The following is a 27,632-nucleotide window of genomic DNA, read 5'->3' as shown; positions in this document are numbered from 1 at the left end:
GCAACATCTGTTCACATTTGTTAATTGGTTCAGAAAAAGAAGAAGAAAACTAAAAAACAAAAGATTACATTATTAAAATATCTCCAGATTTAAAAAAATAATAATTTAGATTTTAATTAACAGAAAAACTTTGCGTTGCCGGAGTTTTTTTTTTTTTTTTTTTTTTTTTTTTTTTCCAACATCCTTTTTTAAAAAAGGATTTTGAAAGTTAAAATTATTAACATGTCACTTCATTGATTAAATTAAACCAAATTGTTACAAAACTATAATTAGTTGTAGTCAACGTACTTTTTAATATTTTTATAACATTATTCGATGTGAATCCAAAGCTTTCAATATTAGAACTATATGAACATCTAAGAATTTTAAAGCCATTTTAAATGACGAATTGACAGTTTAAAGGCTTTCAAATTCCTTTTAGATTCCGATGGGCCATAAAATAATTCATTTTTTTTTTAACAATTAGTAAAAAGACAAAAATAATTAATTTAGGGAAATGCATTATGGTGGATTTTATTCCATAATTGGGATTTTTTTAAATTCGTTTTAGTTTACACCATCTACAATTTTTATTTTATTTTTATTTATTTATTTATTTTTTTTTTTGCTTAACATAAGATAACGATAAATAAAGTACAAATCGCACTTCCACAAGTGTTCACAAGCGTTAAATCTTATAATAAAAATAAGATTTCGGGCGGGGGGCGGTAATTTTACTTTTGCCTCCATTCTATAAAAAATAAAAATCATAAAATTATATTTTTTTCGTACGATTACACATCAATCTACAAATAACGGGATTAAAAAAAAAAATTAGATTTTAGAGTGGCGTTCACTTTTTACTATATAAATATAATATAAAAATTGGTAATTATTATCGACAAATTATTTTATAGGAAATATACTTTGGAAATTTGTTTAAAAAAAAAACAAAACAATGCTTTGCTTGCATTGGTGAGCTATTTGTTAAATTTTGGCGAGCTAAATGGCGATTGTGCAGTATAGTTAAGGAAAAAAGGTAAAAAAATAAATAAAAACAATTAAAAAAAAACGCAAATAATATTTCACCTGTGTTTACCGATTGTGTCACTTTCACTTAGCCAAGCCAGCATGCTTTTCAACATGAACAATTTTGTCAGGACTTGGTTGAGAATTTCAAAATTAAAAGATTAAAAAAAATTACTCTAACCCGATTGGCAAATATCCTCATGCTTTTATTTTTAAACCTGGAATTATCGACCAAATCCCACCAAAATTGTCGTCCACTTGAAAAGCATGCTTGCTTGGCTAAGTAAAAGTAACGCTAACAAATTCATAGATAACAAATCTTACAATCAGTAAAGACATGTGGAAAATACAAACCAAGAAGTCTGCTCCTTATGTTGCTACATAATTACACTCAGGTACTTTATACTTATGGGGGGGGGTTATCTCCCATCTTTTTTCCACTTTAGAAAGCAGAACTTTATTTAAGTAGATACTTAATATCCGTTGGGTCAATAGTCATATATATAGTTTATATCTATAAAGAGTAGATGCTTATTAACTATAGTTTATACTTATATCGATATTACATCTATACTAGTCATACTACTTCCTAGTCATAGTTTTTATTTATACTTAAAAACTATGAAGAAGATACTCCTCATTTCTCTCCCTTTTGTGGAATAAAGTATGCACAGTTATTTTTGCACAAAAAATAAGTCTAAAATCGTAATATTATTTTGAATCGTATTTTAACTCTTTATCCTATTCTTATTCTACTAATGTATTTATCAACACCATTTTTTTTAAATCATATTTTATTCCTCCTTAAATCTGATAGATACAAATCTAATATTTACACCCGATGCTTTATATTTACCCTCCCTCTATTCTATTCATAACGAGAGGAGAACCATATGTTTTAATTCTATTTTATCCTTTTGAGGATGAGTAACTTTTCAGTAGATATATACATCCTAAGTACTAACTCAATTCTAACTATGCATGCGGGGGTGCAGAAATGCCTGGTTTAGAAACAAGATGAAGGGCTATCTTTCTCATTGCTGATGGACCTGTAGATCTCTTTAGTTCATCTATCTAGGAGAAGGAAAACTGATGTTAAATCTGTGCTACTACTATCATATGTTTTGGCATTATACAAACAAGAGAGAAGTCTTTAACCCTTATCCCTGAGTGGCTTCCGGGCCTTGATAAGTGGTGATCACTGTGTAAAAAAAAAAAAAAAAAAAAAAAAAATAGTCCTAGTCGACAAACTCCCTAGAATTGGTGATTCAAATTACTGGTTTGCAAGCCTAAACTGCTTAAGGAGTAGAAAGTCTACCTATTGCCAGACTTTCATATTCCTTTATCTTTTAGCCAGGCACAGAGGTGTGATCACATGGATTCAGCCGAGACACCTAGTGCTTGGCCTTGTTTACTGACTAGGGCAGTGAACGCTGTTTTCCATCCCCACTTCATTTCCTTTCCCTAAAACTAGGCATCTTGTGGGTGCTTGATTGCCACATACATCCACACGATTAGACTGGGCCACTCTTCTCTTACAGGTTTGAGGATACTGGTTTGACAGTTTGTCTGGCTGCTGTATTCCGAATGACAATACAGGAGCCCTAACTATTTGGTAGCACTTAGAGCGGTTACTCTATCATCAGTTGTATAATAGCAGGATGGTTGTAGTGTCATGTCGTGCATGGAAAGGGATTCTACACCTTTCTCCAGTGTGCTTTGCCCAATCTATAATCCTCTGGATCAAGAGTCGTGCACATCCAGTTTGTCTAACACCTATCATTTTAAAACTGAAATGTTTTAATGAAATGACAGCTCAAAAAATAAAACAGACCAGGTGCACACTCAAAATCAATTTTCCTCTCTTGAGGCTTGTATTCACAAATATCCAAAGACTTAAAACTTAGAAGATATAGAATCATTTTCTTTAGCAAACTCTTCGAAATCTAAGCACTAAATAAAATAAACCTACACTCCTCCATCCTCTTTAACCATTTTAACATGCCTGGTTATCTCCCACTTTGCTGTAAGGACTCGGACAGATACATGCACAGACCAAGTCTATATTCACTATACACTTCCCTTGACTCCAAACTAGAATCAGATGATCGGGCCTTCATGTGCTTTAGACTAAACCTACATAGTATTAGCTATATATATTTTCTCTATCATTCTTCATCGACCCAAGACTGTACCCTAATCAACCCAGTCTCAAACGGCACAGATGCAGCACTCTTCCTAGATGCTAGCGCCTAAGTACATGTATTTGGTGACTTTAATGTCCACCACAGTAATTGGCTTGGTTTCTTGAGTTACAGACGCAGCTGGTAGCATCACACATAACTATTCTATATCCTATTTTCTGTCACGCTCCAAACCCATCATCCAGATCGATAGGATCAGCAAGCCCCACCTTTAGATCTTTTTTCTGACCAGAGTTCCCAATAATTGTGTAACAAATGCCCACTTGAGAATGTCGATCACATTGTGATAATGATAGGCATCACCCTAAACTCCAAGTTAAGAGCCATTACTCACAACAAAGTACTTCAAGAAAGCTGACTGGGAAGCCATCAGGGATCACATCAGAGATGCGCTCCATGGAGTAGTATCTTTACTATTCCTGCAAACTAGTGTACACATGAGGATACTGAATGCTCCAAAGCAGCAATTGAAGCACTTGTTCCCTGGAAGTTCTATGGCAAACCTCACTCTTCCCAATGGTTCACTCATACTGATGCAGCTGCCATTGTTCAAAGATAACATGCAGTTCACAGATTTATCCAACATAAATCCAACACAAATAGACAAACGTAAATAGAAGCTAGAAATAATTGTAAGAGTGATATAGCCACAGTGAAGAGAAAGCAGAAATTAGTATTTCTGGAAAATTTATGCAACAGTATAGTAAATAATAGGCAATCAACAATTCTCCCACTATCCAACAATCATGAAGTTGTTTGCATGGTAACTGAAAAGGCAAACCTGCTTGCCCAATGGTTTGCCTTCAACTCCACTTTAGACCCAAGAAACTATTCCCTCCTAAATTTCCCTTTGCGAATAGGAGCTACTCTCAATGATCTGAAAATTACCCCTTCCCTTGTTTGTGAGGTCATTAAAAATCTAGACACCTTGAAGGCTTGTGAGCCTGATCTTATCCAAGCTCTATTTAAAAAATGCTCCACTGAGGTTGCCCTTATTCTCTCCAAACTCATCAAACAAATGCCTTACCGAATCTTGCTTTCCTGACTGCTGGAAAATTGCTTCAATAGTACTAGGTTACAAGACTTCTGCAGGGTAGGTTACAATAGTAGCCCTAGATATATCTAAAACCTTTTACAGGGTTTGGTACAATAGTCATCTTATGGAAATTAAATCATTTTACTGGATGAATACTTAACAATCAAATCCTTAGATTTGAGAAAAATCTAGGTTGTCCTTGATGGTTGTACATCATAAAATAAATGCGGGTGTGCCACAGGGGTTGATCCTTGGACCTTTATTATTCTCGATATTCATAAATGATATCCCCAATAAAATTGTCTCTTAGACGAGTATATTTGCTGATGACACGAAGCTCTATAACAGACTCAAGAGGAAAACAAATGAACACATATCTAAGAAAATGGCAGAACCCTTGATGTACATGGATTGTAACATTCAATGCTGCCAAGACTAAGCTTCTTTCCTTTAATTACAAGAAACCTTCTCAACTATTGATTGCCGTGGCTAATGATACATTTTAAAAAAAAAATTTTTTTATTACAATTTCACCCCAAACAAGGCACATTGCCACTTTGGTGTAGGGGGCTACTGTCAGGGGCAACAACTACTGGGTACTATGTTGGGATTTGGGCAGCAAGATGTCGGTTTACGTTACACTCAAACTTCTGCATGTCAGTACAGTTGGGGAAGCAGTGGCCTGGAATGGAATTACAGAGTTTAGCAGTTCTGGGGAAGAAACTACTGGAGTAGAAAGATCTTTTACATCTAGGGATCTCTACTGTGTGGAGGTGAGATTTAGCTGTCTGTCGGGTTTGTCAAGGGTGTCTACGTCAAGGGGGCACAAGTGTCTGCAGTTTGCCAGAGCATTCACCATTCAAATACTTGTAGAACAGGCAGAGGGATGCAACATCACGTCGATGGGACAGAGGCTGAAGCTTAGATGCCAGTTCAGTGCCTATCAAATTTGCGACTCTTTTGAACCTTGTCTAGGAGCGAGAGACTAGTAGCAGATGCACCAGCCCAAATGTAACAGCAATACTCCATACATGGGCGAATGGTGGCCTTATAGAGGTACAGGATACTTTCGGGTGTAAGTAGTTTTCTAGCACGGTAGAGAGAGCCCACCTTTTTTGCAGCGGCCCTGGCAACGCTTTCAATGTAATTGTTCCAACTCATGTTTCCTGTGAACATTAGGCCAAGCAGTTTGAAAGCTGTACTCTCAGATAAAGAGTCGTTGGCCATTGCTATTGGTGGTAGAGAAGGTTTCTTGTAATTATTGAAGGAAACAAGTTTAGTCTTGGCAGCATTGAATGTGACCATCCATTTTTGTCGCGATTCCACTACAGATTGGAGGTCATTACATGAAAGTACTTTGTTTACTTCTCAGCTTGACATTCACAGGACACATGAATTAGAACAAATACACTGAGGACATTGCCAATGCTGCTGGAAAGAAGGTTGTCTCACTACTGTGCTAGAAAGTTACTCACACATGAAAGTACCTGTACCTCTACGAAGCCACTATTAGACCATGCATGGAATATTATTGCAACATTTGGGCTGGTGCATCTGACACTAGTTTCTTGTTCCTAGACAGGGTTAAAAAAAAAAAAAAAAAAAAAAAAAAAGAGTCACCAACCTAATCAGCCCCGCACTAAGAACTAAACACCAACTTTTGTCCCATCGCTGAAATATTGCATATCTGTGTTTTACAAATATTTTAATGAAATGTGCTCGGACAAGCTTGTGTTCCCTCAACGTAAATACCCCCCCCCCAAACAAGCAGCTAAATCTCGCCTCTATGCCAGAAAACCTTCTACTCAAATAACTTCTTTCCTCGAACTGCTAGACTTTGAAATTACCTTCCAGGTCCCTGACTGCACTGACATTCAGAAGTTCAAATGTAATGTGAACAAACATCTCTCTGCTCAACTCTTTACATAGTATAACTATACATTTGGTTACAAATAGTAGCCCTTATGTCAAAGTGGCACTACACTTTGTTTGCGGTAAAACAACAGTAAAAAAATAAATTTTCTTGTGTTTGGTAACAAGTGTTTGTTGTACATTTTTTCACCATTTCTTTTTTTTTTTTTTTTGTTTACTATTGTTTACTATACTGCACGATTTTCAAAAAGTCCATACATTAAAATTTTAAGTTATAAGTTTTCAAAGTTTGCGTAAATATCGATCCTAAGCAATGTAATCACCTTTGTTTAACATAAAGTCTAAGCAAAAATAGTTACTTTGCTCAGTATTAGTGTTCACGCTTATAATTCGGTTACTTTTTTTTTTTAATGCAAAAAGTTCAAAGTCCAAGTAAATAAATTGTTTTTGAATAATTTCCTAGCTGTATTTCCTTTTAAATAATTTAGGTCATAAAAATAATGATACATGTAAATTAAATCATAGTTCCTAACTAGATAGTGTAGAAGAAAATAACTGTTTTGACATTTCGAAAATCTCTAAAATTGGTTATTATCTTTTGGGAAATTAAAAGAAAAAAATGTTTACTCGTCCTGGCCAAAAACTGGTGTTCATTTTACATCTAAATTATGTAGTCACACACAATTCCAGTTATTTTCAAATATTGACATGTCATCCAATATACAAACGCCAAAATGTGTACGCGTGCTAAAAACTTCTGACAAACACATTGGAACTTGACGAAACTGGTAGTTTTGAAGCTCAATCTTTCGGACAACAAATATCAAAAAATTGGCCAAAAACATTAATTCCTTCATCCTCAACTCGCCAGTTTTCTACAAGGAAGAATTGCGTTTTCCGCAGATATTATTGCAAGTCATCTTCTCCTTTCGATTGACCATATGCTTAATTTCGTCGTTCGCGACTTCCAGTTTTGCCATGTGCGCATCGGCAAAGATGTCATTTTCTTTTTCACCTTACGTTTTTTTTTGTTTTTTTTACATGGGGGTTTAAGCCTGCTTGCCTACTACCGATTTTTTTTTAACACCTCCCTCCACCCGGGCTGCCTATTTTTTAGGGTGAGGGAGGGGGGGGGGGCTTTCTTACTCAACACACCCGGGCAACGCCAGATACCCCTGCTAGTTTTAAAATAAAATATTTCTTTAGTTCCCCCATAACAGCGTGGGGGTAAACGGTAAACATTTACAAAAAAAAATGTAATTAAAACAATGTTAAATACAAAGTTGTTTTTTATGTGGAGGAAAAAAATCTAGCTCCCAAAAACGGCCACAGTATTAGAAAAAACGTAAAAAATGCCTCAGTTTAGAAGGATTTTTATTCAGCAGCCGAGGAGAGATATGACAAAGCGTTACAATTAAAATACACAAAAATAAGTTGATTTGTTTTTATTTACATTAACAACAAATGATGAGGGTATTGTTTATGAAAGCGATTATCGTAATTTCAGAATTAAAGATCGTCATATTAGCATTGTTAGTTTGTATAAAATCTTAGCAAACTTCCATTCTTCTATTTCAACATGCATATCTGTGATTCTAGAGATGAATAAAACCTTATTTACTGGTTTTCATTCGTCTTCCATGTTTCGAATCATTACAATTTGTTTTCATCTTAATTGAGACAACTGAGTGATCAGTAGATGAGCACTGTTCTGTATGAGTACATTCAACAACTTCCTGAGGTCAATCGACTGTCCACCAACTAGACTTTCTTACCAATTATATCTCCCATCCAGTGCACAAATTGATAGCAAGTTTTGACTCTTATGAATCAGCCATCACTAAACTCCAGTCTCTTTTCGTAAAGCCCTTTAACATTGTTCATTCTAAACATCTTTTGGCAACCTCGAGGCAGGAACCTGGTGAAACGATTGATTTTTTGCAGAAGCTAGATTCACTTACTGCGGATTGTTGCTTTAAGGCAGTAACAAGCAAACAACATCATGACCAAATAGTTTGTGACGTCCTCATAACAGGCATTCGTTCTCATGCAATTCAACGACTCTTAGAAAGTACACTCAATTTGAAAGATGCTTCCAACTTGGCTTGTTCTCTAGAAACAGCTCAGAAACAAGCTGCATCTTATATCAACCTCACACCATGTGGTGCCACGACCAAACCATCAGTGACTTGTGAGGTTTCTCACACTTCCAAAAATGTTTCGGCTGCAGTAATCGACGATATCTACGAATTAAATCCCCTGCCCATGATGCGGTCGTGGCAAGAGGGGACATTTCCAACTAATCTACCAGTCAAATCGCTCCCCTAAGGTGACTTCTGCTTGTGAATCATCAATTGCACCTGTTGTAACCGCTGCATCACCTGATTGTCCATCAAAAGTCATAAACTTTCAGTGAATGGAACAATCCTGGAGGCTTTGATGGATACTGATAGCTCAAAAGCTATCATGGAACATCATCCATAAGTACAAATGGCCGATACAAACTTTTTGTACAAAATATCAATGATGTCCACAGTCTTAAGGTCACTGCTATATGACATTAACATATAAAGGGTTTACCTACCCGTGTTTCAAACTTTCAGTCCTTTCTTCTCTTTGCTGAGACATCTCACTTGGCCATGACTTTCTCAAACTACACTCAAAGGTAGAAATACCTTTTTGAGGTCACAAAGATCCCTTTTCTGCATGTGCCGTAATGGTGTTCCATCTTGTTTCTCCACCACTATTCGAACATTTATCGCCTGGTTGAAAACTTATTGCTACAAAATCTAGAAGACACTCACTGCAGTTTATACAAGCCAAAATTCATGACCTTCTAAAAGACTGTTATCAAACCCTCTCGCTCTCCCTGAAAAGCACAGATTCTAGTAACCACTAACGATCGACACAAAAACCACCTTGTCCTCGACTAGTCAGACCATCATATACCTTGATGCTTATCCGTTACCAAAAATTTAAAAAAAAAAAAAAAAAAACTTTCACTATTCTGTTTTTACTACTCTGGATTTGCAGAACATATATCATCAAATATATATATCATCAAATATATATATCATCAAATACCAATACAAGAGCAGAAATTCACAGCTTTCAAAGCCTGTGGAAATCTATCAATTCTGCCATATTCCATTTGGTATAACAAACGGTGTATCATGTTTCAAACGATCGATAGACAATCTAATAAAACGCGAGAAGGTTGAAAACACTTTCGCATATGTTGATAACATTACTATATGCGGCCATAATATGATGGGACAGGATGAAAACCTTAGTTGTTTCTTAGATGTTGCCATGAACTATTGGGAATTGTTCCGTCTGTGCAGAATCAAAATCGCGACGTTTTCATTCCACCAATTGTAAGCTTCAAGGCAACACAACCATTTGGACGCTCAAGTATTGACTTTAAAGGTCCCTTGTCATCTAATTGTCAAAACAAATATTTATTAATTATCAACGAATATTCACGTTTCCCCTTTGCCTTTTCTTGTCAAAATATGTCTTCACAAACATGAATTGTTTAACTTTTTTCATTGTTTGGCAGGTCTTCGTTTATTCACTCTCACAGAGGTCCATCATTCTTTTCAACAGAACTAACAGATTTTTTTTGCATAGAAAGGAAATAGCAACGAGTGCACATCCCCTTATAACCCGCAGGGAAATGGCCAGGTAGAACAACTAAATGCCACGTTATGAAAAAACGAATCGCTGGCATTAAAATCACAAAAAACTGTTAATTTCTCATTAGGAATCACTTTTGCACAATGCTTTGCATTCCATTCGTTCGTGATTGTGTACTGCCACTAACGCTACACCTCACGAGCGAATATTCCATTCGTTCGTGTTTGTGTACTGCCACTAACGCTACACCTCACGAGCGAATATTCCATTCGTTCGTGATTGTGTACTGCCACTAACGCTACACCGCACGAGCGAATATTCCATTTGTTCGTGATTGTGTACTGCCACTAACGCTACACCTCACGAGCGAATATTCCATTTGTTCGTGATTGTGTACTGCCACTAACGCTACACCTCACGAGCGAATATTCCATTCGTTCGTGTTTGTGTACTGCCACTAACGCTACACCTCACGAGCGAATATTCCATTCGTTCGTGTTTGTGTACTGCCACTAACGCTACACCTCACGAGCAAATATTCCATTCGTTCGTGTTTGTGTACTGCCACTAACGCTACACCTCACGAGCAAATATTCCATTCGTTCGTGATTGTGTACTGCCACTAACGCTACACCTCACGAGCGAATATTCCATTTGTTCGTGATTGTGTACTGCCACTAACGCTACATCTCACGAGCGAATATTCCAATCGGAAATCAGCATCAGGTTCGGTTCTGGTGAAACATAACGTACGGTCATCTAACTATGGACCCTTTATCGATGAAGTTGAATTGCTAGAATGCAACTGTCAATACGCCCATGTTAGACTTCCAACTAGAAGGGAGGAAGCAGTGTCGCTGCGTAACTTGCCCCAAAACCATAAAATGTAGCACCTAATACTAATGACTGTCATCTCTACAACCAGATGCCTCATTAGAATTGGGTGTATCTGAAGAACCTTGTGAAACTTCACATGCTGATACAACGCTCGATAAGAACCTATCGGAACTGATCCTTAGACAACAACATGTCTATCCCTATCATGTAAGAAACAGAGATGCTTGAACTTGAACCTTTGTATATCATTTCATAACCTTTCCCTGAACTCTTTCCACTTAGGGTGAATATCATATATTAGCATTGTTACTTTGTGTAAAATCCTAGCAATATTTAATTCTATTTCAACATGCATATCTGTGATTCTAGATAAATAAAACCTTATTAACTGGTTTCCATTCGTCTTCCCTGTTCCGATTCATTACAAAGATTAATTCTATCAAATGTTTTGGTTTGAAACAATGAAATCACCAGAGAGAAAAGAAAAAAACTTTACCGAAAACATTGTTAAAATGGCTTATATATTTTATGAATCAAATTTTAAAACTTCGCGTGTGCCTTTCTCGTGATTTACGCATGAAATTAATTTTTTTTTAATTAAATCTATTCACACCGGTCCAGTTGGCATAATGGTTAGTATATTTAATCCTTTATAGTTTTTGGTATGACTAAAATAAATAGTTGATGCCCTCCCCCCTGCTAAATACTCAACATTATAAAGTGAAGATTAAGGTAAGTGAGGTACTTTTGCAAAAGGAGTGACACCCTCCCCTACATCTTGGTGTAGGGAACAATGAAAACTGAAAAGGAAACCTTCACGTCGCCCCCGATCTGCGTTTGACAACTTTTTTGTACAAAAAATTTTGTTGAAATATTAGAATATACAAAACGATTTTTAAATTATTACAAAAAAAAAGTCATCACGGAATTAAATCCACCAGAATGCATTTTCCGATTTTAATTAAAAATTTGGTTCTTTAAAAATATCGTAATCAAAATAAATCAACAAAAAAAAACTGCATAGTTAAATTAAAGGAAAAGAAAAAAAGAAAAGAAAAAAGAAAAAAAAGAAAAGAAAAAAGAAAAAAAAAAGAAAAAAGAAAGAAAAGAAAAAAGGTATTTATGGAATTACATTGATCGATTTTACTGCAAAACAGTTTTTAAAAAAATAAAATAGCATTAATTATCTCTCCAAAATCTTCGCGGTTTTCTTAAAAAAAAAAAAAAAAAAAAAAAAAAAAAAAATGTAAGAAAACCGACAAAACTGGAGGAGGGGGGTGGGGTGGACAAACAACTCCCGGGCAACGCCGGATACATACAGCTTTTATCCAATTAAAATTAAAATAAAATAAAACAATTTGGTGCTTAGCAGACAAATCGATTTTTTTTTTTTTTAATATCGTTTTAAGCAAAAACAATATTACGTGCTTAATTGTCATGTCGAAAATAGTAATACATCCAAAAATTGTTATTGTGTTTTTAGTTTTATCGCTATAGACAACAAACATTGCAGCCATGATACAAGTAATTTAAAATATTCGTTTCGGAGTTATGTCCCCTGCGTATAGCCTCCTACTGCCAACTTTATAACGACTAAGAAAAATGCGATTTTACCTAATTTTCCGTAATAATGACTCAACTGCAAATAAATTTTTACTCGATGATTTTTCGTAATTTTTAGATATATTACTATTTTTGTCATGACAAGTATGTAATATTGTTTTTGCTTCATATTTTAAAAAATCGATCCATCGACACCAACAATTTTTGCATTTTGTTTTATAATTTTTATATAAAAGATGGATATTTTGAATTATTTAGATTACAATTTTCACCTCGGTGGTATCACAACGTTTCGGCCGATGTAACCTTCAGGTGCAGCTTTTCAAATTCAATAAAAAGTTCAGTTCAAAATTCTGTTCGGTCAGAGTTAAGAGATGTATCTAAAAATGGTCGGAGGTTCCATCGGCCGAAAATGCAAATAATAAACCAAGATGAGAGTAGTAGTTCGAATAATCAAATGTTTGGGGAGTCTTTAAATCGAGAGAATAAGGTCAAGGAGAAAATGGGGGGGGGGAAATTACGGAGAAATTCCTTATTTCTTTGATATTTACAATAATTCTTGCTAAAAATGTTTTTTTACACTTAAAATGAATGGCATTTATTGAGAGAAAGAAAAAACAAATTGACGTAAAATAAAAATGATTTAAAATGATTTGTTAAATCATTTTTATTTTAAACGCAAAAACTAATGGAATTTTTTGGAAGGTTTTCTCTCTTCTCAAAGAATTTGTAGCGAAAAGGCCAAATTTTCGAAGCAATCGTTGCATCTTGTTTCTTAGCTACAAACAAAAAAGCAGATTACTACTATTAAAACTATGGATGTCTAGAAGTGATACAATTGTATTTGCGCTCCTAACAACAAAAGACTATTTTTACACCACAAGAGATTCTAATGACAGTAGCAGTGGAAATCATAAACTTAAAAACATAGAATGCAGTCATTCGGAAGAATTTCGTTTTTAAGGGGTTTTATTATTAAGCTAAGTGTTTTAAGGTGCTCTTCCTTAAAATGAAAAGGAAGAATTTAGACATATTTCTTCATATTTATAGTATTCAAACAAAATTGAGATATGTCCAAAAATGTATTTATTTTTTAACCCAAGTCAAAATCTCTACCCATATGGAAGACAAAACAGGTTTATATAGAATCGGGTTTTTTTTACCCAAACTCATATAAAAAATATTTAAACATTTTTTTTTAAAGAAAGTAAATCAATTCTTTAAGAATAACGACCAACTTTTAAATAAAGTCGTAAACATTTGAGGAGAAAATCAATCTTAAAGGAAAAACGATGCATTTTATTCGAGATTCAACAACAACTTGCCTTTAGTACATTTTACGGCAAGGTAGTGGTCACGCGACTACTACATCGATATGGATTTTATCTGATGAGGATGAGGAGACACTTTATCCGTAGTTTATTGCATTTTCCTCATTAAATGTATTCCATTCTTGTTTTATGTTTTTGAAAGTTGTGTAGAATTCACAATTATTTACAGACTTGCATTGCATACTTTACTGAATCCTGATGCCGTGTAAACAAACCATTCTTCTCTTCTCCCGCCATTTCTCCAGTGTTTCTCGCCTTTACGTGACTCAATTATTTATTGAAATAAATGCAATCGCATGAAATAAAACTTAAAATTACGTGATTAACTCAACCAGAATTCATTTCGGTTTCTTCGTAAACACGTAAACTATTTTAACATTTTGATAATAACTAAAAAGAAAAAAATTACTTTGTGATCATTTGAAATGTGCATGGAATTTAGAAGCATTTAAACTGTCGAATAGAACGTCGTTTAAACAAGGTTTAAAATTCTTAGCAAATCCTCAGGATTTCAAAGATTAAAAATATTGGAATAAGGGTAGATCATTTTCAAAATTATTAATTTAAAATTAAGTTTTATAATTTGGTTTCGGTTTGTTCAGAATAATACCGAAAAATGACTTTCAACTATAAGCAATGCTTAATTGCCGTGTCGATAAAAAAAAAATGAATTATTAATGAAAATTGCTTTCGAAGTCATTGCAAGTTTTACTTAAATAATAACAAGAATTTTTTATGATAGCAAGGGAGATAACTGCATGATGCCAGATTTCAAAATAATGGCGGATCGCTGGATCGTGAAAGTAAATGCCTTATATAATAATGTAATATATTGTTAATTCCAATATGACAGTTGAGTAGATTACATTGATTTTAGTTCAAATTCAATTTTTTACTTTCGTTATTAAAAAAAAAACAACTTCGGTTCAATAATGTCGTAAAATTTAATTTTAAACTTATTTTTAAAAATGTCGAAAGAAAATAGAAATGAAAGTAAATATGACTCCCGGGCAACGACGGGTTGGTATGGCTAAGAAAAGAGATCAGAGTAAATGGAACGTGCTTTTGGAACCACGGCGTTCGTCAGTGCGAAAAAAAAAATCACATGTGCCCGAGATTTAAACAATTATGGAAGCAATTATATTTTTATTTTTTAGATTTTTTTTTTTTATATAATTGCTTTCTTTCCTTCAGCAATGTCTAAAGTCAGCCACAAGTTGGATTTTAATGAGAGTAAATCCAACCCCTTCTCAAAAAAGGTGGGGGGCACATACAACCTGCATATTCCCATTGATTCTGCCTTATAAAAGAGTTTGCCTTAAGTCACAGAGTATCCTCTCCCATATACATTTAAAAGAGGACGTAATGCTTTGGAGGGTCGCCTTTTACTTCTGGATCCTAGATAAAATACCAGATCCCTCTAGTTACCCCTCTCGAGGGCAAAGTTAGACACAAGGACGGTTTTAATATAGAAGAAACCCCAACCCCTCCCCCATTTAAAAAAAGTGTGTGTGGGGGGTGTACTTTAGATTGAAACGACATTTTTTTTAATTTTCTCAATCTAAAAGAAAATATCCCTCCCTCAGAAAGATACTACACTTTGAAACATTTGCAGAAAGTATATTTTAAAAATTACATTTTAAACAGATTTAGACATACGGCTACTAGTTTTGCTCAAGTCGAACAACATATTCAATAAAAATTCCAAACATAAAACAATGTACAAGTTTTGCAAAATCATTGTTTTTAATTTAAAATTAAATAAAAGTAAAAATAGATTAAGCTAGTTAACATTTAAATTCTTCGTAACTAACACACACACACATTTTTAACCACTTGGGTTTATGAGAATCCAAGCGACTTTTTATAGGGTTTTCGTTTGAAATGAATTTCTGGAATCAGAGTTTATCAATTTTTAAGTAAATTCCATTTCTAAAATAGAAAACCAAAAAATGTTGACGATATTTTTATAGAACAAAAAAAAAAAAAAAATTTAATGCAAGTTTAGAAACCCTAATTCAACATCGAAAATCGAGCCTTTATCGTGCTTGCCAACAACAGTACCTTTTACGACAAAGCAAAGAAGTCACATGATCCAAGAGAATTAAAAGACATTTTCCAAATCTTTCGCCTTTTTAGTTTTACTGCTATGTGACCGTGTCACATGAAGCCAGGGGAGGGGGGGGTACTGCATCAATTTCACTAATACCCTTAGGAAAGTTAATTAATTCGCATACCCCCCCCCCCGCGCCATGTATTAAATAGTAGGGCGAGCTGGAGCTGGACTCCTAAGCCTCAATTTTGCAATTTGTCTAGAACGGGAAATTCCGAAACAGCACTGTCTGATTATTCCGGTATATTGCTTCCAAATTTTTTTCTTGCCAGCGGACTCCATGCCGGTTTTGGAGAGGCGCGGTTTGACAATGTGCAACTTCTGCTGCATTGTACACTTCTTGCACAGGTACCTTTACAGAAAGTACCTTGTGTTTTGATAATGCATGGTTTTTGCGTCAGATCCAGGTTTTTTTGTTTTTTTTTTAAATATTTTGTAATTCTACCCAAGTTTTAAGTTTAGTTTGACAAAAATATTTTCGCTTCGGTTCAAATTCTGTAGAAGAACCAGAATTTAAAACTAAGGGTAAATTGTTTGCCTCCACCCCGTCGTAATACATTTTTAGGTGAGGACAGGGGTTGACAGAAATAACGGTATGTTCGTATTTAGCTTTGTTAAAAAATATCGTAACCACTATTAATATTTCTCGCCTCTACGTAACTTGAATTTTTTAAAAATTATTATTAGTAGTAGTAGTAATCGCTTATTTAATGAAATACAGAAAAAATATACATAATTCAGTTAAAAATATTAAACAAAAACAAAATTATTCCCGGCCAACATCGGGTAAACAATATTAAACAATAACAAGACATGGATATTAAAATGCAGAATCAGTCGCAGAGAAATGTTAAGATGAAGCGATTCTTTTTTTTTTTTTTTAGGGGGGGGGCAGAGAAATTCTACTACTGTGTAGTCGTTATAAAAATAGGTTGCTTTTCACAAATATCGAAAAACGTGGAGTAGTGGTTGTTGTGCGCGGAAAGTAGGCTTGGCGTCGGGTTCGAGTTTTGTCAGAGCTCCTGTACCACTTTTTTCAAAAAAGTATGCAGTTATGAATACTAGGGTAGACTTGGCTGCGAAATAGTTCAGAAAGAAAACAGCGAAATAATGCCAGTATTTTCTGCTTATATCGGCATTGTTTTTATCCGAGTTTAGGATTACGCAACCACTGCTTCCTTAAAAACAGCCCTACAAGGGGGCATCAAATGCCGAATTAACCCCTATCCCCACCCCCGAAAATAAGGGTATTGATCAGGGACAAAATAATTAGTTTAGGATTTCTCTCTGTGCAAGTCCAGAAATCAACCTAATTAATAATAAAAAAATACAGAAAAATCTTTGATGCACGTACTCGTCACAGAATAAAAATCTCATATTCTAACATCACGTAAATTGATCAAATGTTTTTTTAACTAAAAAAAAATTTTTATGAGAAAGCGAGAACTGTTTAGTGTTTCGCTCCGCCATATTAAAAATGCTTCACTAGTTACCTCCCCCCTAACAATCTCTCCAGAAAATCAAAATAAGCCTTGTAATGACAACGATTTGCTATTAATCGCTAAAAATCGTTAAAACTGATTTTTTTTAGATAAAAGAAAAACTATTCGATCAATTTACGTGATTTTTGGATTTTGACATTTTGTTTCGTGACGAGTATGTACATCTCAAGATATATATATATATATATATATATATATGGTTGAATTCTGGACTTGCACCTTTATCTCCTTTAGGTCAAAGACAAAACAGATACTACATTTTGATCCTAATCCCAAGATCGACAAAGAGTTGCAGTTATTTGACGAATGCCAAAAATAGAGAAACCTCGAAACAAAGAATCTATATTGAATTCAAATCAAGCAAAAATCGCTGTTAATGTTTGCCGAAAAGCGGCAGAACTCGATGATGCAGGAATTACATCTCCATGGTAACAATGGGTGTGAAACCGACAGTAACCATTAATCAAACTCAAATGATATGCTTAAGAACTAGCACGGTTATCCGACGTTGTTCGGGTACATAGATAAATAAAGTACAGTTGCAACATCTTTCGTTTAGATCTGTACTTTACCCCCCTTCTCTTAACCAATTCAGTATAATAACATGAAAGCTGACTGACTCTTTGACCTACTTTCAGTCAAACCATAACCAGTTAAAAATTTGGGCATTTTGCAGAATAGACAAATATGTAACGAATAAATGTTACCAAAGATAAGAGTTTAGTGTTTTTAACTTATTTTAAAGCGTTTATTTACTTTGAAACAAAAGTAGTGTCGAGTGTTGTGTTAGAACAAGAAAAAGATGGCAAACATGAGACGGTCACACCCTTGGGGGTATCGATAATCGCCTAAAAATATACAAGTAAAAATACTAGTAGAAACACATCCAATAAATGTCACTGTAAGTAGATAAGTAACGCATCTTGCCTTTGGTAACATTTTTTGCACCATTTTCGTTTTGTTGTCTAAACTGCAAAATTTCAAAATATTTTTTTGGCTTCTTTTTATTCCCTACCTTCTCCTCTACACTCATTTGGTCCCTGGTTACCTCCAGAGAAATGAATGCTATAGCTTTTTTGTTGTTTTGTTTTTATTTTTGTTGTTTTGTTTTTAACCGTAAACTAGGTCGGAGGAAGAGGGTCAGTCACACTGAATCCGATGATGTAAGGTTTGCAAGTTTATCTCGTGTAGTATCTGACTTTTAACCAGAAAGACAAACATACAGATTTACAATCTCCCTGTATTTAATTGACTGTAAATGTTCTGTCCGTGATATTGAGCATTCTCTGCCCAAAAAGTAAAAAAGGGGAGATATGGGTGGATCTATCTTGGTAGAGAAACCCCAACATAACAATGTGGGTATAGGCGGCCACAACTCGTGGGGTTTTATTTTAATATTTTTTAAAATATTAAAAAATTTTTTTATATATACTTGCTTCCCTATGAAGGAGAAGTTACACACAAAATAGATTTTTTTCTAGGAAAATTCAGTTCCCCTTTAAAAAGGGACACCCTGGATGAAAGCAAAGTACCTGTTTGTTCTTAGTGCATTTGCATTATTGTTTAAGAATCACAGATTTAGATCGTTTAGGATTTCTTATGGGGGGAGGGATAGTTGGTTGTTCGATTTATTATTTTCTTAGTTTTTATTATTTATTTTTATTGTTTATTTAGTGTTTTGAAATAGTAGTAGTAGTAGTAGTAGTATTGAATTCCCCCATTTTGTAGCAGTGTTGATAGAATGTTTCCACGCCACACAATTATTTTAATTATAATTTTCTAAAATAAGATTTAAAAGAAGTAAGAACAAAAAATTTATAATAGTGGCACGGTCTAGAAATATCGTTTGTCTTTGATCTAAGCAGCAGCACAAATGAACCATATTACTTGATTTTCGCCTATACAAAATCTACATTCTCGTAGACATTAATTTCTACCAACAATGTCGAACCCTACGATGTAAACATTGGATCGGGCGCGTTCCTCTCGCCTTTCGTTATATATATTATATGCTTGCTATGGTGATTTATTCGTGACCGTAATAAACTCGAATATGATTTTAAAGCCTTTAAGCTGTCAATATGAAATAATGTCTAGCTAGAATCAAAGTTTGCTGTATTCGAGTATCATGTTGAAGGTTCATATTTGTGGTCTTCAATCAAAGATGGACAGTATGTGATCTACTGATCTACTTTGCATAAAACAGCCAAATTATGACAGAGCTAATAATTAAAAATGATGGTGCACTTGTGCAGTTTAGCTTCCTCAAGCAAATTGTTTTCATTTTAGAAGAGCTTTGTACCCGCAAGGAATAGTTAATACCCCCCTTCCATGTTACGAACAACTAAATTTGCTTAACTGCGCAAGTGCCAATAATGGAATTGGTCAGGATCGAACTGGAGATGGAATACTGTCACATAGACTATGAGGTACCGTGTAATTGTGTTTGAGTTTTTGAATCCAAAAGAAAAACTGTATTTAAGAGAGTTTTTATTTACTTGCATCGACAGGAGGGCAGATTGGATTACAAGGTCGATTTTGTATGTAGAGAAAAATTCAGTTTCCAAAAAGGGGCATTCTAGATGTATACCAAAATTTAAACTGTCTCGGTCTAGAAGGATTTTTTCACTGAAGATAAAACAAATGAAATGCAATATTAGAACAGATACTACACTTTGTTTTTAATCAAAAGGCCACAAGGGCTTAAAGTGCAGGTACTCATGCAGAGAGTGATCCGTGCTGAAATAATAACGTTATTACTTAAAAAGCCATTCTTAACATGGGGAGAGGGTGTTTTGTACCTATTCTGTACTTTAACCTTAAAATTGAATTAAAAAAAAAAAAAACATAAAACTCTAATTAAACGTGGAAATACGATTTAAAAAATAGCGCGGATCACTCTCTGCATTAGCACCAGTTTTTATTCCGAGCATTAGAAGTCCAGGTTTATATTTTTGCGCTTATAATATAGAAAAAGCGCAGTATTTTGAGAGCGCTTACTATAAGATATCGAAATTGTGGCCAATGTAATAAAATAAGGTACTTATGCGGAAATGGTACCGTACTCTTTTTTTAAAATATTTTTTTTATTGTATTTGTAAATTAAATTCTAGTTTTACTGTATCATTTGTTTATAAAATTGTTAGGTGAAAGTACATCACAACACACCCTCCTATCCCCATGTTAAGAATGGGTTTCTAAATTATAATTTCAGCATGGTAACATAAGTGCACAAGGTACCAATAAAAAAAATAAGGAGGTGATGGATTATGGAATCGGTCGGGATCGAACCTGGGAATGAAACTAATAGTGGCGGTGATTGTGTGAAAGGTCCACTTACCTCAGCCGGTCGGATCGCGGTTTGGTCCGTATCGGAATTGACCAAAACGCTCTTGGGTCGAAAACAGGCCCCGTCCGGTAAATCTTCGGGTCGGAATTCCTCCTCATCATCGTCGTCCTCGTCAATCCCTTCGATGTCGGCCGTATCGCTATTGGCAATCGTTAAAACTTCGGCCGGAGTAAGTGCCGAAGGAGGAGAGGAATTTCCACTCGCTCCGCCAGATCGCATCATACCCATGCACACGACGCCGCCGCTGCTAGACGATGAAGACGAACCATATTCCTTGTTGGTTCGGTCTCGCTTGTCGGTTGTATCCCGAGACTCTTGCACGTCAAAGTAGCGCTTTGCCTTCTTTAGGTACATGATGGATAACTGGGGAAGCCCTCCGCTTTCAATCGCCCCGCTTTTGTTTGTTTTTTTTTAACTTCCTATCCTCTTTTTTTTAAACGACGGTCAAGGATCGGCCTTTCTCCCGTTCAAACGAGAGACGACCCCGCCATCTTGGATGAGGCCGAGTAAATAACTGTTTTCGCTGTCATCACTTCCGGGTCAACATGTGACCTCTGTGAATACAAAATAAGATGGGCGGGGCTTAGCTAATGCTGGAGGACATCTGATTGGCTTTAAGGCGGAATGGCAACACGTGATTGACATTGACCCTGAATTGCAGAGCTGGGAGGTGGAGCTAACTAACCTCATCCGAAATCATTTTTTTTCCTTTTAATTTCAATTTTTGAAGGGTGATTTTTATTCATAGTTTAATCGTTTATTTATCGTAATTGAATAGGAAAAAAAAAAAAATTAACTCTAAATATTTGTTATGCAACAATGATTTGTTAACATTTTTATTAAATGATGTTCTGTCACTTTTACATTAGATTCACATAAAAAAAAATTGGTAAGTTTTTAAATATTTAAAAAGGACGAGATTTAAAATATAAAAATACGATATCCAATATTTATTCTCCGGTATTTTTAATTAATAATGTTTATAGTGAACATTTTATCATGGTTAAAGAACTAGACGTTTTTAGGTTGTTAAAAACGGGCAAAAGTTACAGGTTGTTGACTTAGAACAAGTGATTTATGCCAAATTGATGGTTGAATATGTGCTCATTTTTGCATTAAATATTAATCTCTAGCTGTGCATAGAACGGATACCATAAAACTTAGTTCGCTGCATCTTATTATAACAAAGGTTCATAGTTGTTTTTTTTGTTTTTGTTTTTTTCTTAAAGCCAGATCGGTTCAGTAGTTTCTGAGAAAAAATGGAACGGACAGCCCGTGTTAGATCTAACGATATTTATCATCTGTGTGTAAGTCCATTATTCCAGAAAAAGGTATACCAGCCTACTCCATGACAATATCAAAGCCGGGCCCCACGATAAAAATAAAACCAGGAGGAGACAGTATACCCTCGGAAAACATAACTGGACTCGGTAATTTCTAAGATTACTGATGTAAATATATCTATCGATGTTGGGAATTTGTTCGAAATTGTCAAACAACATATGGTCTTGAATTCGCGTTCAGACGTAACTTGAAGAAAAAAAAGTTAAATGTGCTATAATTTTAGACGATTTTATTTTATTAACATTATTTTATTTTATTAACATTATGACCGAACAATATTGGAAGTAACTCAAGCAAACTTCACAAAAATAAGATTTTAAAATAAACTGAAAAAAAGGGGGAGAAAAAGACCGACATGCAACGTCCATTTTTTTTCTGTCTTTTTATACAACGTTAATTTGGTAACATATTGCATATGAGCGCGTGGGGAAATATCAGCAGCAGCAAAGGATGGCTGGTTTGCAAAGAGATTAGCAGCAGCCGAAAAAAGTGCATATGCAAATTAGGAAGTGTACGCGAGAAGAAAAAGGGGAAAAAGGAGAAAAATGCACAACATGATCAGAGAAAAAAATGGACGTGTAAAGTCGAGGATGGAAATGAGTGGGCTGTGGCTGGCATGCGGTTGAAGAAGGGAGAAACACATGCTAGGCTAGATGAACATGTGGCAGCGGGAGACTTTTTAAGAGGTGTCACGACGAGAGAGTAATGGTAATAAATGATTTTGTTAAAAAAAAAGGAAAAGATATCGATCGGATTTATTTTTGTTTGCTCCTTTTGGATGATGCTGGACGGCATGAGGGTCCGGGAGAAGTTTAAACTAATGAACATGGTTACAATTTCATCGTTAAAAGAAAAAACTCAAAGTATTTATGGGATTTAAATTGCAACATTTTGTTTGATATTCTATCAAATTTCAAAGCACGTATACAAATTAGCAAGCTTGCATCACAATAAAAAGGAGAAAAATATACCACGTGGTCAAAACAGAGAAGCAAACTGCATGCAGGAAAGATGGACGTGTGAAAGTCGAGGGCGAAAAAGTGCTGACCAGCACCAGCGTGAGGTGGTGGCAACAGAGACTTTTAAAAAGCACATGTGTGTGCGAAAAGACTTTTGAAATACAATGAAATGCGTTGTTATGGAAGAACAACTAATAAATGAATTTCATTTGCATTTTAAAAAAATGAGAAGTCAAATTTTTATTTTTTTCCTTTTTTTTTTATTTGTTTGTTCCTTTGTGGCGATGCCGGACAGCGTGTGGGTTGGAGAGGTTAAAACTGTAACGACCCAGTTAAAAAGTAAGCGCCACGTTACAAATGTCATGTATTCCTTCATTTAATAATCTTTCCAAAATTGTAAATATTTCCTAACAAGAATTTAAGAAACTTGAGTAGGTCTATTGATAATAAAATTCAGGATGGAGCTAGAGCCTGCATAGGAACTGGAGAGTCAGGCTGGAATAAGGTGGACATCTTAGGAAGCAGACAGCAGCAAAAATTGGATTGAGGTTTGATCATATTGTAGTTTGTGAGAGTTGTCCTGAAAAGGGCAGTTTGATCACATTTAATAGTTAATAGAATGTTTTGGTTGTTGACCTGAAAAAAGGCAATACGATTGCTGCTGCTACCTTCCACTTCTGGGCTAACTCTCAGTTGCATTAGGATTAATTTATTTTTTGTATTTTACATGTTTTTTTTGTTTCTTTTTTTTTTAAATAAAAATATATATAAAAAATGTTTAAGATGTGGCACATAGGCCAAAAAGGTCTGGGTGGGATGGGTCGCCAACTTTGTCTATTTCCTAAATTAGTTACAACCACCAAAAAACCGAATTCATTCTATGCCCTCTTAAAATATTTCCAATGTTTTTCAATAATTTTATTTTAAAAAAATATGTACACTAGCGTGAAATGATGGGAAACACTAAAAATAAATAAAAACGGCAATAATAAAAAATAAATAAAAACGGCAATAATAAAAAATAAATAAAAACGGCAATAATAAAAAATAAATAAAAACGGCAATAATAAAAAATAAATAAAAACGGCAATAATAAAAAATAAATAAAAACGGCAATAATAAAAAATAAATAAAAACGGCAATAAAAAAAAATAAATAAAAACGGCAATAAAAAAAAATAAATAAAAACGGCAATAATAAAAAATAAATAAAAACGGCAATAATAAAAAATAAATAAAAACGGCAATAATAAAAAATGAATAAAAACGGCAATAATAAAAAATAAATAAAAACGGCAATAATAAAAAATAAATAAAAACGGCAATAAAAAAAATAAATAAAAACGGCAATAATAAAAAAATAAATAAAAACGGCAATAATAAAAAATAAATAAAAACGGCAATAATAAAAAATAAATAAAAACGGCAATAATAAAAAATAAATAAAAACGGCAATAATAAAAAATAAATAAAAACGGCAATAATAAAAAATGAATAAAAACGGCAATAATAAAAAATAAATAAAAACGGCAATAATAAAAAATAAATAAAAACGGCAATAATAAAAAATAAATAAAAACGGCAATAATAAAAAAATAAATAAAAACGGCAATAATAAAAAATAAATAAAAACGGCAATAATAAAAAATAAATAAAAACGGCAATAATAAAAAATAAATAAAAACGGCAATAATAAAAAATAAATAAAAACGGCAATAATAAAAAATGAATAAAAACGGCAATAATAAAAAATAAATAAAAACGGCAATAATAAAAAATAAATAAAAACGGCAATAATAAAAAATAAATAAAAACGGCAATAATAAAAAATAAATAAAAACGGCAATAAAAAAAAATAAACAAAAACGGCAATAAAAAAAAAAAAATAAAAACGGCAATAAAAAAAAATAAATAAAAACGGCAATAAAAAAAAATAAATAAAAACGGCAATAATAAAAAATAAATAAAAACGGAAATAAAAAAAAATAAATAAAAACGGCAATAATAAAAAATAAATAAAAACGGCAATAATAAAAAATAAATAAAAACGGCAATAATAAAAAATAAATAAAACGGCAATAAAAAAAAATAAACAAAAACGGCAATAAAAAAAATAAATAAAAACGGCAATAATAAAAAATAAATAAAAACGGCAATAATAAAAAATAAATAAAAACGGCAATAATAAAAAATAAACAAAAACGGCAATAAAAAAAAATAAATAAAAACGGCAATAATAAAAAATAAATAAAAACGGCAATAAAAAAAAATAAATAAAAACGGCAATAATAAAAAATAAATTAAAACGGCAATAAAAAAAAAATAAATAAAAACGGCAATAAAAAAAAATAAATAAAAACGGCAATAATAAAAAATAAATAAAAACGGCAATAAAAAAAAATAAATAAAAACGTCAATAAAAAAAATAAACAAAAACGGCAATAAAAAAAAATAAATAAAAACGGCAATAATAAAAAATAAATAAAAACGGCAATAATAAAAAATAAATAAAAACGGCAATAAAAAAAAATAAACAAAAACGGCAATAAAAAAAAATAAATAAAAACGGCAATAATAAAAAATAAATAAAAACGGCAATAAAAAAAAATAAATAAAAACGGCAATAATAAAAAATAAATAAAAACGGCAATAAAAAAAAATAAATAAAAACGGCAATAAAAAAAATAAATAAAAACGGCAATAATAAAAAATAAATAAAAACGGCAATAAAAAAAAATAAATAAAAACGGCAATAATAAAAAATAAATAAAAACGGCAATAATAAAAAATAAATAAAAACGGCAATAATAAAAAATAAATAAAAACGGCAATAATAAAAAATAAATAAAAACGGCAATAAAAAAAAAAAAATAAAAACGGCAATAAAAAAAAATAAATAAAAACGGCAATAATAAAAAATAAATAAAAACGGCAATAAAAAAAAATAAATAAAAACGGCAATAATAAAAAATAAATAAAAACGGCAATAATAAAAAATAAATAAAAACGGCAATAATAAAAAATAAATAAAAACGGCAATAATAAAAAATAAATAAAAACGGCAATAATAAAAAATAAATAAAAACGGCAATAATAAAAAATAAATAAAAACGGCAATAATAAAAAATAAATAAAAACGGCAATAATAAAAAATAAATAAAAACGGCAATAAAAAAAAAATAAATAAAAACGGCAATAAAAAAAAATAAATAAAAACGGCAATAATAAAAAATAAATAAAAACGGCAATAAAAAAAAAAAATAAAAACGGCAATAATAAAAAATAAATAAAAACGGCAATAAAAAAAAATAAATAAAAACGGCAATAAAAAAAAATAAATAAAAACGGCAATAATAAAAAATAAATAAAAACGGCAATAAAAAAAATAAATAAAAACGGCAATAATAAAAAATAAATAAAAACGGCAATAATAAAAAAATAAATAAAAACGGCAATAAAAAAAATAAATAAAAACGGCAATAATAAAAAATAAATAAAAACGGCAATAATAAAAAATAAATAAAAACGGCAATAATAAAAAATAAATAAAAACGGCAATAATAAAAAATAAATAAAAACGGCAATAAAAAAAAATAAACAAAAACGGCAATAAAAAAAAATAAATAAAAACGGCAATAATAAAAAATAAATAAAAACGGCATAATAAAAAATAAATAAAAACGGCAATAAAAAAAATAAACAAAAACGGCAATAAAAATAAATAAATAAAAACGGCAATAATAAAAAATAAATAAAAACGGCAATAATAAAAAATAAATAAAAACGGCAATAATAAAAAATAAATTAAAACGGCAATAAAAAAAAATAAATAAAAACGGCAATAAAAAAAAATAAATAAAAACGGCAATAATAAAAAATAAATAAAAACGGCAATAAAAAAAATAAATAAAAACGGCAATAAAAAAAAATAAACAAAAACGGCAATAAAAAAAAATGAATAAAAACGGCAATAATAAAAAATAAATAAAAACGGCAATAATAAAAAATAAATAAAAACGGCAATAAAAAAAAATAAACAAAAACGGCAATAAAAAAAAATAAATAAAAACGGCAATAATAAAAAATAAATAAAAACGGCAACAATAAAAAATAAATAAAAACGGCAATAAAAAAAAATAAATAAAAACGGCAATAAAAAAAAATAAATAAAAACGGCAATAAAAAAAATAAATAAAAACGGCAATAAAAAAAAATAAATAAAAACGGCAATAATAAAAAATAAATAAAAACGGCAATAATAAAAAATAAATGAAGAAAATTCAATGCTAATTGGAGATGGATAGTAAAGACCACCCAGATCTATTTAAATTATTAACAGCTCACTTTTTGTTTCAACAAAAACCGAAAATAAGTGAGTCAGTTTCTTACTGGAAATGGGTATTGCCTAGTGGGAAAAACAATTGGGGTGGGCGGGTTGTTTCTTTGATGATAAGTACCATTTGGGACGGCTCCAAGACAAAATAAATCTGGGAAAGAGCATCCTGAAAGATCTCTGATATCATAAAATAAAGAGACGGGACACATTAGCTAAAGGTCAAACAAATACACATAAACTAATGTTGTGTATGCCTCTTACTCTTAAACAGTGTGGAGTGCAATCGCCTTCTAACACATCCATCTAATTTTGACTTTAAGCTAATACTTAAAGTACAAAATCAGATCAAAATGAGAAAGTGCATCCCCACACCCTGTTTCTAATAATGAAATCCACACTATTAGTCTAGCTATGGCTAGGATCGTGAGAAACACCATTCCTTTCTCTCTGGGCCACAGATTAGCAACATTGTAGATAATAGATGCTATATTCAGGTATATTTCCTGCTTGGGTACAATGAGAGCCATCACCTCTTTGACA

At 32.6% G+C, this 27,632-nt stretch overlaps 1 protein-coding gene across 29 annotated transcripts in view; it reads right to left on the bottom strand.

The window, feature by feature from the left end:
* LOC145301788 (uncharacterized) overlaps positions 1–21,013 on the bottom strand; it is a 533,649-nt gene extending 512,636 nt beyond the window's left edge. For all 29 annotated transcript variants that reach the window (XM_080144599.1, XM_080144601.1, XM_080144602.1 and 26 more), the window contains exon 1: positions 20,446–21,013. In XM_080144599.1, coding sequence (XP_080000725.1) covers positions 20,446–20,808 — 363 coding nt within the window. In that variant the 5' untranslated portion in view covers positions 20,809–21,013. The remainder of the gene's footprint in view (positions 1–20,445) is intronic.
* Positions 21,014–27,632: the final 6,619 nt, after the last annotated feature.

The sequence above is a fragment of the Euprymna scolopes genome, chromosome 2, assembly GCF_053919585.1.
Source record: "Euprymna scolopes isolate OS-2025 chromosome 2, ASM5391958v1, whole genome shotgun sequence".
Classification (NCBI taxonomy): domain Eukaryota; kingdom Metazoa; phylum Mollusca; class Cephalopoda; order Sepiida; family Sepiolidae; genus Euprymna; species Euprymna scolopes.
Note: the sequence above shows the minus strand (reverse complement) of the source record. Positions and strands in the feature narration are given on the sequence as shown.